The 18,902-nt window shown below is 38.2% G+C and overlaps 2 protein-coding genes across 3 annotated transcripts in view; both read right to left on the bottom strand.

Moving 5' to 3' along the window:
• Positions 1-307: 307 nt before the first annotated feature.
• Positions 308-15,889, bottom strand: sash3 (SAM and SH3 domain containing 3). Its single transcript, XM_042493722.2, has 9 exons — positions 15,733-15,889; positions 11,142-11,235; positions 8,226-8,321; positions 6,643-6,777; positions 5,283-5,418; positions 4,202-4,359; positions 3,644-3,856; positions 2,360-2,504; positions 308-1,092 (listed from the first exon to the last, which is right to left on the bottom strand). The coding sequence occupies exons 2-9, from the start codon at positions 11,202-11,204 to the stop codon at positions 839-841; spliced, it is 1,200 nt and encodes a 399-aa protein (XP_042349656.1). The 5' UTR covers positions 11,205-11,235; positions 15,733-15,889; the 3' UTR covers positions 308-838.
• Positions 15,890-17,837: 1,948 nt separating this feature from the next.
• The window catches only part of xpnpep2 (X-prolyl aminopeptidase (aminopeptidase P) 2, membrane-bound), a 126,926-nt gene continuing 125,861 nt past the window's right edge, over positions 17,838-18,902 (bottom strand). For both annotated transcript variants that reach the window (XM_088080920.1, XM_042493581.2), the window contains one exon: positions 17,838-18,330. In XM_088080920.1, the coding sequence (XP_087937046.1) occupies positions 18,130-18,330 (201 nt within the window). In that variant the 3' untranslated portion in view covers positions 17,838-18,129. The remainder of the gene's footprint in view (positions 18,331-18,902) is intronic.

Here is an 18,902-nt window from a genome sequence, read left to right as displayed (position 1 = left end):
TGCAATTTAATGCACCTCAGGTTGGGAATCAAACCCCACAGAAAGTTATTGGTTGCATGGATGGAAAACATATTTTGTTCTGAGAGTGTACTTTTCATCTGTAACCTTCAGCTCTATGTTGGCTCACTGAACCGGCTCAGTCATCACGACTCTTTGAACCCCTAGTGTAATAGGATTTTTTCTCAAAATGCTTTAAAATGGTCATTTTAGTTGTTTTGTTTCTCAAACTTTCTCATAGGATTATATTCTCCAGAGGGTTGGAAGCTCGGGGCATGGAGGCCGTTTACTAAAAATTATCAACAACAACTCAGAGATTTATGTTTTATTCAAATTATATGTACAGCAAAACTCCCTCATGATAACATGCAACATAATTCTGTGAAAAGTAACATAAGTAAAAAGCATCGAAAGTAACAATTAAATTCAAGTTACATGAAAAATATGTGAAATTATTTTACATTCATATTTGCTTGAGAGTGGACGTAAAAACATTTAAGACAGGGCCACAGAGAATAACGAGACAACTTTTAAATGCTTAATTGGTCATGAACAGACACTTTACATGAAATCCTCAGTATGACACCACACATGTTGCTCACGTGTTCTCTTGAGCTTTGTACTCGGCTGTGGCGGACAAAGAGACACTGTGCTGCTCACTCAATAGCGCAGGCAAGCTGTGGAAAACGGAGACCACCGTGTTGGTTCAGTTTGTGAACATTACACCGTGTTCCTATCACCAGTCCGCTCTCTTCTGATGAAGAGACATTTTTAATGGTCTTACACCTCCGTCCAAGGTCCCTGAGAAACCGGGAATAAAAGAAGTATTCTTCATCTTTACTCAAGATCCTTCGTCCACCATCAGCTCCTGTAGCTCCTCCTGCAGAGCGTCCAGCTGCTCTGTTTGGTTCTCCTCTTGCTGCTCGTGTTTCTCTGCCTCCTCCTGATTTGTCTGCTCCTTTAATGCTTCATCCTGGAGTTCCTCCTCCGTCTTTGGCTCCAGGTTCTCTGAGCTCTCGTAGCAGCCAGAGTCCCTCGGCTCCTTGGCGTCCTCCCCAGATCTGTCCTCTTCTTCTGGCTCCAACTCGTCTTCAGCTACACAGAGCAGAAAGTATCACTGTGTGGGGTCTTTTTTAATGTTTTTTTGGGGCGTTTTTGCCTTTGTGTGACAGGACAGAATTTTTGTGTGACAGTGGGAGAGAGACGGGATGACATGCAGCAAGAGGCCTCGAGCTGAAAGCAAACCTGCGGTTGCTGCAGCGAGGACACTGCCTTTGTACATGGGGCGCCCGCTCTTTCCACTGAGCTACTGGGTGTCCCAGAGTATCACATTTTCAGACTGAGCAGCTTAATATAATCTTTTTTTGTTTGTTTTACTGAATTCTGAACTCTGAGAGGTCCTCTGTTCTCGTTCAGCCTGAGACAGACTCTAAAGTCAGTTTGTATGAGCAGCAGACAATTATAACAACATCAATGCCATAAATATGCTCTAATTACTTTCTATTTTTTGATTTTCAAATAATTTCTTTTATCAGGGACACTAGGATGGTAGTACGCTATTTATCTTTATACATAAAATCAAATAATTTTCCATCTTTGTGAGATTTTAAAAATAAGAAGTGTTTAAATCACCTTTTTCCATTGAAAAGGGGCTATCTTCACTCTGAACTCTGAAATTTGTTTTCCTGTTTCAAACTCTGTGGTATCAGGTTAATTGTTTTTGGTCACGTCATTGTTTGTTGTTGCTGTTTTTTTGACTTCACTTTAAAACCATAAGCAATAAAATAAAAAAGATGACTTTTAAAATCAATCAATGCTGTAATAGTTAAGCATTAAGGCTACAGCTGCAAACTTTTCTGTAAGAAAAGATAAATAGTCTGAAAAAATCATATCCCCCATCTTTCCATTTAAGGCGTTCAGTTCTGCTGAACGCTGAAGAAAGAATACTGTGATACTGCAGCTAATTGTAATGCTGTTGCTAATCCATAAAGTCTATTCATCATGTAGCTGCTGTCCAGGGCCGATGCTCAAATAATGTTTAATGTTTGGTCTGGAGCACAGACAAGCCGAGGTATCAGAGGACGATTTTCTTTCAAGCGACTGAGCCGAACTTCAAACTGCGACTGTGATGCTGTGCAACTGAGCCATAAAATGGAGCTAATTATGCAGCTGAGGCGGAAGAAATATGATGGTACCAGCGTAAAATATTCCCCAAAGACACATTTTTTATCACACTGCCTGACGACTGAGATAAAACCTGAAGTTACTGGGACAGATCTGATGGAAAGTCTGGATTAGAGGAGTGTTTTTACTGCAGCATCATTATGGAAGATTATTGCGGTGTTAACGTGTGTGCACCTACAGTCTCTCAGCAGCTCGGAGGCGTTCAGGATCTTGGAGCGCTCGTCTGGGTCTGTGATGTTCAGCTCGTTGAGGTGAGACTCTTTCAGGCCTGCAAAGTCTTCGAGGCTCTGAAAACCGTGCATGGACAGCAAAGAGCTCAGATCCTGAAACAAAGAACATAAACACAAACATTTAGACGGATATCCAGGATTATGATGTGACCAGTGACCGAAATTAACTCCTTCACTCAGCGACCAAAATGACTGATGGATTAAAAAGTCCACTGCTGAGCTTATTTTTTACTTACCGAATAACGAATTGCATTTTTGTGTTATGCATATATATATATTTTTTTAAGTACATTTCATTGATGTATTAAGGCATTAATATCTTAATACTTAACACAAACTTACAGAAGAGGCTGGAGCAAAATCGGAAATTATCAGAATATATTGATCAACGATTAATCAATTCAAGCGTGAATACAGCTCAAAAATTCCAATCTTCGATTCCGATCTCAAAATTCCTTCATCATTTTAACCCTTTGAATCCTGAGAAAATCTGACTGATGCCTTTCAAAAACAGGGGAGGAACGAAATGGGCAACTTGACAAAAAGTTACCCCAAAATTAGCAACACATTAGTAAAAAGTATTCTAAAAAATTACCTGAAAATGTAAAAAAGAAAAAAAGAAAAATTTTCATCTTTGATAATTTTCTAATATTTCTCTCTCTCTCTCTCTTTTTTAAATTTTCAATCATTAATTTTCAGGTTATTTTCTTTTCACATTTTACCAATTTCTTGCAATTTGCACTTTGCCTTTTCCCATGTTTTTGGAGAGAATTTAACCTTTTAGCTCAGACTTCAAAGACTTAAATGCTTGTGAAATGCATCTGAATGCAACATGAGGAAAAACTGATGTGCGTCCAGGTTTCAAAGAGTTAATCAATTCAAACCTCCTCATCCGACTCCTCGCTTTCTACAACAATCACCCTCTTTTTTGCACGTTACATGAAGTCTGGCCTCCTGACCTGCAGGAAGTGACAGTGAAATGGAATAAATGATGTTCGGTGCGATGAACGGCGCAGAGGAACGAGGAGCACTCGAGAATCATTTTCATGCCGTTATTTAGATGCGTGTAACAAAAAAAAAAACATGGGAGAAATTCTCTGCATGTTTTTTTACTACTTTGGAATAAACATTCACCCGCGTGGGCTTTCAAGATTTGCAAAATTGAAAATCCACCCATAATTAGCGCTTAAGTGTTCATTTCGGAGCATTGCATTATTATCAGTGTTACTTACATTTAGGCCAATGCTGTCTAAGACCTCCTCCAGGGTTTTGGGTTTGGATTTGGATCGGCTGTTCTTGCTGTTGCAGCGCCTCCTCCTGGCCGGGGGGCTCTCGTCAGGCAGCAGGTTGACGTAGATGAACTTAAAGGAGCCCACTTTGTTGTTGAGCTTTCCTGTCCAGGTCCCCACGGGAGGCTTTTCGATGATGTGGATGATGTCTCCTTTCTGTAAGAGAGATGACGCATGAACGCCAGGTTTTTTCGTGATGATGTCGTCAAGGTGGAGATAAAAGATGAACAAAAGAAAGACCTTGAGAACAAGAATCATTTGGTTACTAACACATATATAACTCTTTTTACATTTACAATAGAGACAAAAGCACAACTGAAATTATCTCAGTTTGTGAAACAGGCAGACAGCAACAGGTTGTGCGATTCAAACTCTGCCTCGAAGAATAATAATCAAAAATGTCCCGTCTTATTTCATTCAAATAACAAGCTCCTTGGAGGACGAGCTGACAAGACAGCAGAAGAGGCCGAGGGCCAAATCAGAGACAGCGAGAAGACTCACTTGGAGTTTGAGCGACTCCACGTCATAGGGGCTCGGAGTGAAGTCAGTGTGGACCAGAGCGCGACCACAGAAAGGTCCGTTGTAAGAGACGCCGTTTTCTTCCAGTCTCATGCTGTCCCTCTGGCAGTATCCGCTGTCCAGACTCTGTCTGTCGCTACCTGAGTGGTACAGAGAAGAAGCAGGCTCAGTTTCATCCTCTGCCTTCAGATCTGAATGGTTTTGGATAATTATCGTGGCTCTGTGTCCACAGGTTTTCACACGCTGCAAATATCTGCTTATAAATGGACAGAGGAGTGTCAGTGTTTGAGAAACACAATAACTATGTTGATGGAGCATTCTCAGCTTTACTTATGTCCAAAATTTATCATTTTAAAATGCTGCAACGGATCAATATCAACAGATTTTGTTGATACTATTATTTCTTTTTTTTAACTTATTTTAAGGGGAATATCAAAGTCTACATTTTGGAATAGGGATGTTACTAACGACCTATTTTTTGAAACAATAAAAGAGAAGTTGATTAGTTGACTAGTCTAAAAGTAAAAAAAAAAAAAAAACACAACAGTTAAATGCACAATTTAATCAATAAGGTTAAACACTAACCAAAATGTACTGCACATATAATGAGAGCTATTTAAAATCTTTAATCACATTTCTTTATCAACAAATGATATTTTAAATGAAACTGAAATGTGGAGCACTTTGCATTTTGAACACTGTATAATATCTTACAAAACATGATGACAACAGCTGTGGACGTAATGACCACACAGACATGCATGCAAGTTTTAAAAATGTGGCACAGACTCAGACGACTTGACTGTGAGGGGGAGGAAACTCCGCAGTGCTGGAGCTGAAATAGTAAAAGTACGGCCCCTTTATGTTTTGAGCCCTGACTGAGAGATATTTCAGAAGATCTTGGCTCCGAGTATTGGGTTATACTGAATTTTAACAGTATAAGCGGATGTCATGGAGGACCCTGAGTGTGATCAGGAAGACCTTGCAGTGAAGTCTGAAGTGTACAGGAAGCAGATCTAAGTGGGCCAGAAAAAGGCTGATACGTTCTCTTTGTTTCTCTTACTGCCTGAGAGCTGGCGGGTGATGGGGCTGGGCATGGTGTCCTCTGACCCCGTGGAGCACACAGACGTCCGCTGTCCTGCGCTCAGATCTGGAAGAAAATCAGAAGAGACCGGAGACAGCTCCTCACCACTCTCACCCTGGAGACACAGAGGACAACAGCGCAGGTCAGAGGTCAGTTCACCTTCAGTTCACTCAGTTAACAATTAATAAGTCACAAAAATGATGAAGCTTTTCTTAAAAATCTGGCAAAATGTTGTACATGAATATCACACAAGTCAAAAATAGAACTGTTAGTAAGGACAAAAAGTGTGCAAAATTTGTGAGTTAAAAAATAAAACTAGCTATTGTTAGAAACGAGAAGATAGAGTTAAATTTTTTATTTAATTTCTAAACGTACTGGTGGTTAAATGAAAATGTTTCACTTTTAAAAAATGTTATTTATCAATGTATTTAGACATATTCAGTTTTATTCTTTTACAACATTTTGTCTCTGTTTCATTTCATGGCTCCATCTCTATTGAAAAGCTTAAAATTCTCCAGAACCAGAGCTTTAAGGACGCATCACGCCACATCCTTAACAAAATAAGGCTTCATACATCAACTCAGTTTGACGTTTTGTCTATTACAACTTACAACCACCTTGTAGTGTTAAATCGTTTGCAGTTTTGTAAGTTTACAGCTCTGAACTGAATCTGGCATACACCAGATTTTGGTAAAGGTCAGACAATATTTAGGTTCTTTACTGAAGTAAATGTCGCAATGCTGCTGTGAAAAAATACCCCATTATATGACATCAAAAGTACAGAAGTTTTTTTCAGGAAATAAACTTTAAGTATTTAAAATATCTGAAATAAAAATCCCCTAAACAGTATAAATGGTTAGGGATTATGAAAATGAATATTCTAATTTTGTTATGTGAAAAATATAGCTGTCATTTAAATGTATAGAAGTATAAAGTACAATAATTCCCTCCTAATTATGGACAATTTTAGTTTGGAATGACAATACTTAAGTCAATCTACAGGCACTTGTATTTACTTTGTACAGTACTTCAATAAATGTACTCCACCACTTACGATCAAAGACTGCTTTTGTTTTGAAAAACACTGTACATACATTTGTCCACTAGATGGAGACAATTTCAATGTTATTGTAGCAACATCAGCTCTGTGTAAAGACGTCTAAGTGTGTTTAAGTAAAAGAAATCCTTCATAATTCAATCAGGTATTATGAATAGTTTATTCATTTATAGTATTATTATTATTATAATATTCAAAATATATTTTGATGTTTTGAAGTATACTAATTGTTACTGTTTAAATACTGTGATCATGTTATGGTAACTGTAAATAGGATTTTACCCCTTCTTCAGCCAGAGCCTTCTGCACCATCTTGGATGTTTTTCGAGTCATGGTGCGTGAGATGACATTGCGCCATTTCTTTCCGAGTTTGCTGCCACTTTTTACTGCCTCCTCTGTTGTCACTCCCTCTGCCACCTGAGAAAAGAGTAAAAAAATCAGCAACTATCTGTTGACCGGGACAGAGAAGAGATGAGTGGATATTACGGCCTTATTTAAAGTAGGGGGAAGTACAGTTTGAGAGAATTACAAAAATGGCCAAACTAATTTAGCTCTCACAATGGTTCGCAGTGGCATCGCTGTCAAGTATTCACTTCCCAATAACTAGAAAAACCGACAGATTTTGTGGTAATGAGGTTTGCATTTACACACATGGCTGATACCCACAGTCACAAGCGCGCGCACACACACACACACACACACACACCTGCACTCTATTGTGGCCAGGTGCTTGAAAACAGTGTTGAGAGCGTTACCAAACACAACTGCGTCTGCAGCCGAACACTGCAGGCTCAGTAATGAAAGCTAATGAAAGTATTTTTATGGAGGCCCTTAGTTACAGCAAATGTACTGTGCGACACTCTGCGCTGTTTGAGGGCAAAGAGGTTGTGTCCTCTCTAATGTGCAGAGGAAAATACAGCAGAAGTACTTTTAGATCAGAGACATTAATTCAGAAGGACAGTTTGTGATGGCTGCATCAGACTGGTTAACCATTAAACATCATTCTGTGGCTTCTAAAAACTGGAAGCTACTGGTTTATTCTATTAGTGTGTTCTATACGTGTTAAGTGTTATCAGAGCTATGACATTTTGATACAATACTGCGGAGTCTGCACTCAAATTCTTGTCAAACTTAACATTTTCGAGATATTAATGCACCTGTGGGCTGCGATCGTCATTTCTTACACGAAACTAAAATGTCTTTAGACCCTTTCTTAATTGCATTAAAGAGTTATTGTTGAGCTGCATTACTGCCACAGGGAGAGAAAAGGCTGTAACAGTTGAATATATATATATATAAATGCACAACATTGACTAACAATAACCTAAATTCTCTGGGGGGGGGGACCTGCTGATTAAATGCTTGCCGCTTCTGTATATGTCTGTCTGACACAGAGGCTCTCTGCTTGAGAGACTAGCGGACATCCTGTCTGCATGCGCTGTCATCTGGGCTCTTTGCAATGCTTCTTACTTCCTCTCTTCTTCTACACTTCTATGCTTACTTGTCCTCCAACTTCCACTCGGGGTGCTGATAATGTTACTGGGAAGTTGTTGAAGTTCTGTGAATTTTTTAAGTATTAACATTTGCCCACACGTGCAGCAACCGTGAGTTGAATCAGGAAGCACAAACTGTGCACTTCTCTAACAGCTGTAACTGATCATTTCTACTTGTCCTTTGTGCTCTTTTCTGAATGCAGCATCATTGAGGCTCTGGTTGAAATGGTGACAGCAGGACGAATGAGGAACAAAATGATAAAATATCTCTCACGTAGGAACCAAAACACAAAGGGCTTATTCACTTCTACTTTTAAAAACTGTAGATTTTTTTGTCTAATGCTTTTATGTGTATGCTTGAGACAGACTCACATTCTCCTCCAGGGTGAACTCCTTCTCTGACACAACAGGAGAAGTCGGCTTGTGCTTCATGAAATCCTTGAAGCTGCTGGATCTCTGCAGAGTGAGCTGCAATCAAACAAAAACAGACACGTCAGTCCGTTGTTTGGTGGTTTTCACTGTAATGCAACACTGATAACAGTCAACTCACGGTTGTGCACACACACGACATGTTCTTATCTCTTCAAATGTGTGAAGAGAAAGAATCTGCAGAGGGATTTCTCAGAGGAAAAACTGCTCATGTCTGCCCTCATGGTTAAAAAATGTTGAGTTGTGAATCTGGGTCACTAAATGTCTGTATGATGCAGATGACACTGTGGCTTAAAAGATATAAATGTTTAGCAGGAAACACAAAGGAAATGATGTGTGGTGATTCATTAAAGTCCCTGTGATAAATAGTTTGTATTCACTGACTTAAAAACACCCTACTCAAGACACATAAGAAATACAAAAACAATAATGTTCATAACGTTCAATGTTCATAAAACCTTTTTTTTCCCTCACTACACTACACTTGCCTGGTGTTTTTAAGATGTATAAGAATCAAACTGTGTTCAAACAGAATTTAGGCTAGCTGGCATACATGAGGGGAGAGATTGTAAACGAAATGTTGTCCCACATTGACACATATTTGGGGATGCATTAAGTCAACAGCTACAGAAAATAAATTTACCGTTCTGTTACATTACGTGGTAAGTGATAAGGTTATCCATGAAAGATTACTGTGAAAATTTCAGTACACACAACAAAATTACATGACGTTACCAGAATTCCCAATACTTTTGACCAATTCCATGAGTTTTCCAGTGCTGGAAAACATGATTGTGAAATTCAATGACTTTTCCAGGGTTTTTCCAGGGTGCCCCTGTGAACATGTGTCTCTATGGGAATACATTTACTGTAAAATACTCTTTTTTTTTAAATTCAAAGTCTGGTTATGATTTTTTCATGATTTTTTTTATGAATTATCTGCAGCTCACACTTCAATGACACCTATGATGACGTCTCCATTGCTTGTTTTCTCAAACCAATTCAATCTACAAATTTAGAAAACTCCCTCATCATAACTAAAGACGTGGAACTGGGGTTAGTGTTGTTTCATCGATAAATACTGATTCTTCTCTTTCTCGCTCTCTCATATTTTTAAAGAAAACTTTCTGTTGTCATGTTACCACCTTGTTATATTTTTTTTAATATACAAAAATATTATGCACTCAATGTAAATTTTTTTGCATGTTATTCAAAAATGGTACCGAATATTGATATTTTCATGGTACTGTATCAAAGATAGATATTCCAGTACCATGACAATATTAACTTGAGGATTTGGAACATTTATGCATGAAAAATTACTTAAAGGTCCATTGTGTAAAATTTCGTGCCATCTAGCGGTGAAGTTGCTGAACTGAAACTTCTTCTATGTGCCAAGCATGTAAGAAAACTGCGACGAACAATGCAGAAACGTGAATGGCCCGATTTAGAGCCAGTGTTTGGTTTGTCTGTTCTGGGCTACTGAAAAAACAACAAAATGGACACTTTGGACGATGACCATTACTCTGTATGTAGGTATAAACAGCTCATTCTAAGGTTAAAAAAATAAAATAACTTGTGTTTTCAGGTAATTAGAAACTAATGAATACATAATTATGAATATTGTAAACCATTTCTGCCAATAGATGTCCCTAGATAATACACACTGGGCCTTTAAATGGTTAATTTGTTATGAAATTAGCTGTCTGACAATCCTTTCAGCTCAAGTCTGCATGTCACTTGCATGTGATTAAGACTTATTTTGAGCCAAAAAAGCCAACGTTTTTACTCTTTTGCATTTTTTTCAGAACTTTTTGTTCCTCTAGCTCGAGTGGAAAGTCTTCGTCTCATTTTCCATGTAACCGCATGTTGCCGAGCTTGATGTTATCGCAGCTCATCCTTCTCGATTCTTTGTCAAAACCACAGGAAACGGGGCAAAGCTTGAGCAACTGCCAGCAGCCAATTGCTGCAGACACCCAGTCAGCGCTGGTGGCTGGTGGTCTCTGTCTGCATCTAACCTGCAGAAGTCAACCACTAGTGCACTCAAGGGAAAAAATGACCTTATGATGAGGCCACAATGAGTTTTGCTGGTAGATGTCTGTTTTTCCTGTCAAGCTTCTCCTCACTAAAAAGCCACAAAGCTTTCATATACAGCAAGCTTCTAGCTTCTTTTACTGCTGCTAATCGCAGAGCAGTGGATTATGTCGTGGAACAATGATGTTCATCAGCTTCAATCATCGCTGCTGACAACTGTGTGTTTGGGGACAACTGCCGAGAACAGAGACAATGAGGTGTGTAATAAAAAGGCGTGAATTAGACCACAGGAGGGAGATGTTGATGGAAAATAAGGGCACTGGTGTCGAGCGTGGGAGGCTCGTTCTCATGTTGGTTGCTGGAGACGAAGGTACCAGAAGCCGCAAGCCAGCTATGACTCAAACTACATCTGCAGCAATGATTCACCCTGACAGAATAGAGGAACTTAACTTTTCTAAAAGAGTAAGTTGAGGCCAGAGAGACACTTAAAAAATATTTGTTTTTTCACAAAAAAGATTTAAAGACCTTAATCTTTAAGGTGTGTGCGTGTGTGTGCGCGCGTGTGTGTGTGTGTGTGCGTGTGTGTGTGTTTATGGGTCAATTCAGCTTCACCACAAAGGTTTGCACAAATGTGAGCAGACATCCTGTGCTGAGATGATGTGCACACAAAGACAGCTGTGTGCGATGTTGAAATGCAAACAGCAAGTGCTTTTAAAGTGTGTGATAAAGACCCTGTCGCAGTCATAATCCACAGCATTTACATTAATAAAGATCAACTTGAGCACATTAAATTTAAAACTTCAAAACAAATAGCCCAAAACTTACCTTCTTCTTCTGCCCCTGAACTTGCTCCTTCTCAGAGGCATTGGAAGGCCTTCGCCTCAACATCTTCTTCTTCAGTTGTCCTTCAGAGATCTCCCTAGACAAAAAGCAGTGAGAGCGATACACCGGTCTTATTCAGAGAGTTTCTGTCACTGTGCTGTCACCGCCAAAGATGTCAGATTAAAAAAAAAAAAAAAGGTAGAGCTGCACTCGGCTGCAGCCAGAGTGCAAGAGGAAGTCACGTGGGCCACACAGAAACTGAAGAGGCAAACCCTGTTTTTTTGTCCTCTGGTCTACACACAGCGTAGTGGGTTTGTTGCATGTACTTCTTAGCCTTGCGTGCTACAAACTCTCTGTGGCAAACTGAACTCACTGACACGTAACAGTTCATGAGAATGTCATTACAACTCAGTTCTGACTGTCACTACAGATAAACAGATAAAACTAAAAATGAAAGCGTTCCAATCTTGCTTAATGGGATGATTTTTTGATGTTGTGATCAAATAATCAAACTCTGGTTGCTCAAATTTATACTTGTATGTTTAAAAGCTCTCTAAAGAATCCTCAGTAAGGAGCAGTTTTTTTAAAAACATGTCATCTCTCCCTGCAGTGTCACTGTATTACAACATCTCTACTCCCACAGACATCAGTTTTCAACATCAGCAAAATGTTGAGGCAAAAGTAAAGTGGGGAAAGATCTGTATCATGCAACACAGGAGCTTCAGTTATCAACAAGCTCTGTGACAATGTTTTTTTCCTCTAATTTTTCATCTTGTTGTAACTTGATTTGAAATGTATGAGCACATATTTGTTACTGCACCGAAAGTGTGGAAGTGAAAGAAATCTTAAGATGACATATTTAGAAACTGCGTTAACGGCTTTGCAGCTGCAGCAGAGGAACCCGCTGCAGCTACTGGAGGTCACAACAACAACAACACAAACTGGTGATCAGGCAGTCCAGCTCATCCAACAGATAAAAACTTAAACTGTTTTTTTGAGAGAAATGAGTTTCAAAAGTCAGACACATGCTGATTCTGTGAAAAACACCCAAAACAGACATTTAAGACCAAAACAACTGGAGCGAGTCACAGAAAAGTGTGTGCATTTGGATGAACACTCAGCCTGCAGGACGGGGTAGTAGAAGCAGAGAGGGAAGTAAAATGGAAGTCAAGTTTAGCTTGTTATTTTGGTGGGTAGCAAACCACATGATAAGAGCATGCCCTATTTTAGTTTCCTGTCACTCAGCTGAAGGTTGGCAACAAACTGATCTGTCTGCAGATCTTAAAGGGACGAAAACAATAAGCAGCTGATTTTGATTAATCTGAGGTTACCTGAAACCTCAGAGACAGCGGTGCAACAAGTATTCAGATCCTTTACTTGAGTGTAAAACAGCAATACTGCACTGCAGAAACATTAAATTCTCAATTTCAAGTAAAAGTAATGCATTCAAAATCTTACTGAAGTTAAAGTATTTCAGTATTACCTGGAAAATAAAGCATCAACAGATATAAGTACTACTCAGTAGGGGTGGTTGATATGGCAAAAATATATCACGATTTTTTATATAACCTAGACGCAGTCACACAGCGGAAAGAAACTGCTTTCATTCACACATCCCTCTGCAACTCTGCTTGGGATGAACATCCTGTGACCAACAGCTATAACAGTTATAACTTTAAAAAATGATCAAATGATGTGCATGGAATGAATGCAACACTGATTCGAGGTATCCTGAGATGCTGAAGAATAGAGTGTATTTTGTCCCGTTTTCTAAACCTCACATAAACAGAGAAAAGTACAACAATTTCATTGCACGTAAGGGCAAAAACATGAGCGATCTTTCAAAACAGCAAAGCGTAGACACTTTTGATGGCTTCAGTGTAAAATAAGGAGCTTCTGTTCCTAAAGTTCTGTATAGCATCTTTGGATATGTCTGTGACACTAACGACTGCCATGTTAGTTTAAGCAGGTAGGGGGCCGGGGCTTAGCCATAGGTCAATAATAAGCACAAGTACCAGAAAATGTACCTGAAATTACATTAAAGCACAGAATTTAGAGGTACCCTGTGGGATTTGTGACTATAAGAGGTGCATGGATCAATGTTTGATAACAAAGGTAATGAAGAGCCTTGGAGCAAACATGGATATAAACACTGCATGATTTTAAATACTTTTTTATATCTGCTTAAGAAATGTTTCATGAATAATTAAAGGCATTCATCACTGTTTTGTTTTTGTTTGAGACATCAATGTGAGTAACCCTGGATGTAAACAACTTTTGTTTATTTACAAGAAACACCACAGGGCACCTTTAAGAAATGTACTTAAGCTACTTTGCACCACTTATCATTAGTGAGGACTGCGTGTAAAAATGTTGAAATTTAACAGTAACAACATGAAAAAAAACAAAGCAGACATTTGCTCACAGAGAACAATGATCTCATACTTGTTGTTCCCCTTTTTCAGGCCTCTTTACCAGAAACACCAAACGGATATTGATAAATGTGTCTTCCTTGAGAGGTGTCCAACTTTCTAAGTTACAAGTGTCTTCATGTGCTTCAAGTGATGTTTAACAAGAGTATTCAGGCACATACAGGGTGTGGTGTGATCGCGGCGTATTCACACCTTCAAGATGAGCTGACAGAAAAGTTGCAATGCAATCGGCCATCTGCCAGCATGAGCTCTTTGCATGTGGAATAAGTTAAACTACAAGACCCACCCACAGTTGATTAAATATGATTTGTTTTTAATGTAGTCTTCATGGAAAAGTAGAATTATAATCAATAAAACACATCAAGTCAATAAACCCATTGGCTTTGGCGACTTCAAAAGTTGCACAGCCTCAGGAACATTTTTTCCCCCCAGGCCATCAAAAGGATAAATTTAAACCTTTCATAAATATAGCATAACGTCCCATCATTCTCTATATCCATTCTGTACAATAACATGCTCTCTTTTTCTGTGCAGTGACAAATGGTATCTTCTACTCTATTTTATAGTATTTACTTCATCAGTTGCATGTATACCTCATATATTATTGGTTTGTACCACTGTTAATGTTGTTAACACACTGTTACACAAGTAGCAGTTTCAAATTTTTATGTACTTGTGCGACGACAATAAAGTCTTTCTATTATATTCTATTCTTTTCTATAATAGATTGCGCAAGTTTAACCGTTTTACAAAAAAAGTAAAATAATACAATAAGACACTGAAAGTTGTATGCACATCCCCTAAGCAAAAAAAAAATAAATTAAAAAACATAACTCCTTACCCAGCGCTTAAAAATGTGACATGCCTCCCCGATTTTGCAATAACCTCCTCCATTTTCATAACTAATGAACAGTCCCTACTTGAATCTAACTTGCAACAGGGTTTTTAATTCATTCATATTTGGGTTATTTGCTCATGTCAGTGTATGATCTTCAAAACAACAATAAAACCCATTATACGCTTTTACTACTTGGCCCTTTCTTACCATTAATAAAAGCTGCAGTAAAGACAGGAACAAATGACCAACATTTTTATATCTGCCTCTTTTTAACAAATCATAATAAGTTTAGCAATAACAGAAACGATCACTTACAATCATTACAGTAACATTTCTCACTCAAAAAGTTCATAATGTCTTATTATTTATCTTTGTAGCTCCTTTTAAATTCACTAATATTTGAGCCAAATCTTTAAATTTTAACACACTTGAGCTAATAAACAGACTGTATATTCTCTGACATTAACCTTGCTAATAAGTCTTATTGCTTTTATCTGTAACATATCCAAAGCTTTCGTATTAGTCATATAAGTGTTGCCCAACACGTCGGTGCAATAACTGAAATGTAGAAGAATAAGCGAACAGTACAAAATATGAAAAGAAGCAGAATCCAAATTGTGCTTTGAAATTTGCTTTCTCGAGTATAGTAAATTATTTTTAAGTTAATGATCTGAGTACTTGTTCCACCGAGTCTCGACAAAATGCTGACTACAGATAAAATTTGTGTTATCACAGCTATAAAAACTTAGCAGTCTCACATGGTTACCACCCAACTGGCAACCAGAACAACTGTCGCTCTCAGCTACACTTCTGTCGCTAACGTTAGCTCTTAGCTTAACTTCTGTCGCTAACGTTAGCTCTTCGCTTAACTTCTGTCGCTAACGTTAGCTCTTAGCTTAACTTCTGTCGCTAACGTTAGCTCTCAGCTTAACTTCATTAGCTAACGTTAGCTCTTAGCTTAACTTCTGTCGCTAACGTTAGCTCTCAGCTTAACTTCATTAGCTAACGTTAGCTCTTAGCTTAACTTCTGTCACTAACGTTAGCTCTTAGCTTAACTTCTGTCACTAACGTTAGCTCTTAGCTTAACTTCTGTCGCTAACGTTAGCTCTTCGCTTAACTTCTGTCGCTAACGTTAGCTCTTAGCTTAACTTCTGTCACTAACGTTAGCTCTTAGCTTAACTTCTGTCGCTAACGTTAGCTCTTAGCTTAACTTCATTAGCTAAGCTCTCAGCTTAACTTCATTAGCTAACGTTAGCTCTTAGCTTAACTTCTGTCGCTAACGTTAGCTCTCAGCTAAAGTTCGCTAACGTTCGCTTCTACTCACCGCTCTTCGTGAGGCCTCAGGTGTCGGACGAACTTGAACGTTATTGAATCTCCATCTTGGATATTTTAGCCAAATGTTTTTCTCGTTACCGTCCGTGTTTTAGTAGACATGACGGCTTTAAAGTGTAGCCACGCGCTGTGACGCTCGGTATCATTGTGCTCGTTAGCCGGGGTCACCAGACCAGACGCGCCTTCCTGTGCTGCTCTCTGATTGGCTGCTGTCGGACTGATTCAATGTACCGACAGCTCGGTCAGGAAAATAAAGACCTAAAGAAAATAAAGCCGCTAATCATTTTTTATAACGTACTTTTTAAGCTTCGTGCATTTTGTTGTTGTGGTCTGTCAATATGGAGCTAATTTTAAATACTCTATAATACCGTAAAACTTCAATTAATAGCCCAGGACATTATTTGCTTGAATCTCTGAACTCAACAGGCCTGTTTTTGGGACAGGCGTCTGTATGGGACGGGGATTTTTAAAGATGGGAAATACGATCAAATTATTAATTAACCCAACCCTGTTAAAACCTGGGCAAACTGCCTTTTTTTTTTTAAACATGGGAAGAAGGTCATGAGCAACAAAATAAGGAATCATCCGGAAGGTCGCAAAAAATCTGTAGAGTTACCTGAAAATTTGGCCAAAAAAAACAAACAAAAAAAAAAAGTTAAAAGAAAAGAATGCAAAGCAAAAAATGCAAAGCAAGAACTGACCTGAAAATATGCTTAAAAATTATAATAATTCTGTAAAATAATTTAAAATCTATTACTTTGATAATTATGAATGCAGTTCACTGGACATTTTTCCTAAGCTTTTAAAAAAAATAGTCCTCTATATCTACTTATCGCTCTTTTTTTTCCGTCTCTCTTGTAATTCTGTTATCTTTGGTACTCGTGGTGTCAGTAAAATTAACTGAATGAATTGTGAGAATCTTACCAAGCTAACATGATATATAGTATGTATAGACTGACAAAGGTTTAAGCATATATACATGTTTGTTGCGTGATCTAAGCAGTTAACTACAGCGTGTAGCCAACAACCCTGTTTTATACTTCCAAATAACTTGCATGGTAACCAGCCTCTAACTGAGACAGGTGTTTATTTGTCAAAATGTGTCACCACACCGGGCTTGTAAAGGGACTTTCCGTATAACTGGGACTAGGCTTTTATTTTAATTTTGAATGCATTTAGGGCAAATTAATCCATAAAATATGCATCATATTTAATCCTATTGAACATAAAAATGAAAATCTGCAATTTAACTAGTAACTAACAGATAAATTACAGTCGATTCAAAAGTACAATTTCCTTTGAAATGTAGTGTTGTAAATGTCTAATGCAGTGTACCAGAGGTAGTGTCTAAAGTTACATTTAAGCACAGTTATTTTATTTAAAGGTACCCTGCAGAGTTTTCTACCATTAGCAGTGATACAGTGCAATATTTTCAGCAATGGTTCCCCATTTTGTTTTAATCAAATTGTACTCTCAGTGAAAATAATAAACAAGCCTAAAGATGAAAACAGGTACCTTATATTCAAAGTAAACTGGATAAATTTAATTCCCAATAAGGATCATGTAAGCAACCAGGATTTAAAATATTAGGCTACGAAACTTGTCTTTGCAAATGTTTTATCAGGACGGCAATATAGCTCTATGTTAGGTCTCGAGGATGCAGTGTTACAATGTGAGAAACACTTAATGTAAAATAACTTTGAGAAACAGGTTGACAATATTTTAAATGTCTAAGGTGTGAGAACTAATAGTTTATGGAGATTTTAAAGATGCTGGGTTTTTCAAGATAATGGTGGCATGTTTGTATTTTGGTTAACAACACAACTGAAGACCGCAAGTTATCAGAACCTCAGTGTTTCATGTCAAATTGAAATTGCATTAGACGTCCTGACATTGAATTTTGCTCACCTGATATCACAACCTATATTCTACCATATGTTAATGTCTCACAATGTTGGTGACCTGGGCAATGATATTCAAATGTACTTACAATTTACTCTTTGACTGTTACCTTTTTTTAAAAAAATACTCACTCAGAGTGTGATGAAATTGTCAGGTTAAAAAATGTCATCAGATTCATGACTTGTGTCCACACTGTTGTTTTAAAGAGTGTTACTTTAATAAAATAGAAATTATATCAGCTGGTCATACAAATGTCCAGATTAAAAACCAAAAAAGCTAAAACATCAATCACACAAAAGCTCATTTTAACACCACAATATCAACCATTTACCCACCCAGTTAAATTATCATTACAAATATATCCTTCAATTAAAAAATGCTAAATTGCAGTGCATCTCTCGACCTGGTATAGCTGCTCAGTAGAGACTGCATAGGGGTAACATTAGTGTGCAAGTCTGCTGTGGATGTACCAGAGAGATGAAGATGCTCAGATGATGTTGTGGAGGAGAGCGACAGCCAGAGCAACGAGGGTCAGCGAGGAGGAGCAGACGGACGCAGAAGAGCCGGACTCTGTGAAGGACTCTGTGTGTTTGAGCATCCAGTCCTTCTCCTCCTGAAGTCCCTGTTTGTCCAGCTCAGGACCCACCAGCCTCCGGATTGTTTCATAGTATTTATTCAGCCACTGAAGCTGGAAAGACAAAAAAATGGTCTTAATGAAAGTTGCAAATATACCTGAAGATCTAATCCGCTGGCATTTAAAAAAAAGTATCAAATAAGGTGTGGATTATGTACGAAAATTAATTTATTCTTTTTTGCCACTTGGCCACATCGTCAAACTAGAATTACCGCCTCGTAGATGTATGCCTCTGTGTATCCACAAAGTTGCACTTACAGAGTCACACTCATCCTCCCCTCGGCAGCTCAGAAGATTTATACAGCAAAGTTTCTAAGTGGGCACCCAAAATTAGTGACACCAATTCAGAATCTGACCAGATGTCTCCCCCTCTGTTCCTGAGTTATGATGCTGAGTAATGGCCAGAAAAGTGTTTTTTGTAGAACATTATGATGTCACAGTGAAGTTGACCTCCGACTCTTTGCAGATAAAATGTCAGAACTTCATAATTGAATCCTTTTATGAACTTTTCATATAAATTCTTGAGTTATGGCCAAAAACTTGTTTTGTGAGGTCACACTGACTTTTGACCTTTGACCACCAAATTCTAATCAGATCTTTCTTGAGTCCACGTTTGTGCCAAATTT

This window comes from Plectropomus leopardus, chromosome 8 (genome assembly GCF_026936395.1).
Source record: "Plectropomus leopardus strain MGB_pleo_1.0 chromosome 8, ASM2693639v1, whole genome shotgun sequence".
Lineage (NCBI taxonomy): Eukaryota > Metazoa > Chordata > Actinopteri > Perciformes > Serranidae > Plectropomus > Plectropomus leopardus.
The sequence above is the reverse complement of the archived record's forward strand: the minus strand, read 5'-3'. Positions and strand labels throughout refer to the sequence as shown.

Excerpts from the sequence above, each read along its gene's own strand:
- sash3 (XM_042493722.2), bottom strand. The coding sequence starts at position 11,204 with ATGTTGAGGCGAAGGCCTTCCAATGCCTCTGAGAAGGAGCAAGTTCAG. Across the intron at positions 5,419-6,642 it reads AGGCTCTGGCTGAAGAAGGG|GGTGAGAGTGGTGAGGAGCT; the intron begins GTAAAATCCTAT and ends CTGTGTCTCCAG. Across the intron at positions 4,360-5,282 it reads CACCCGCCAGCTCTCAGGCA|GTAGCGACAGACAGAGTCTG; the intron begins GTAAGAGAAACA and ends TGTACCACTCAG.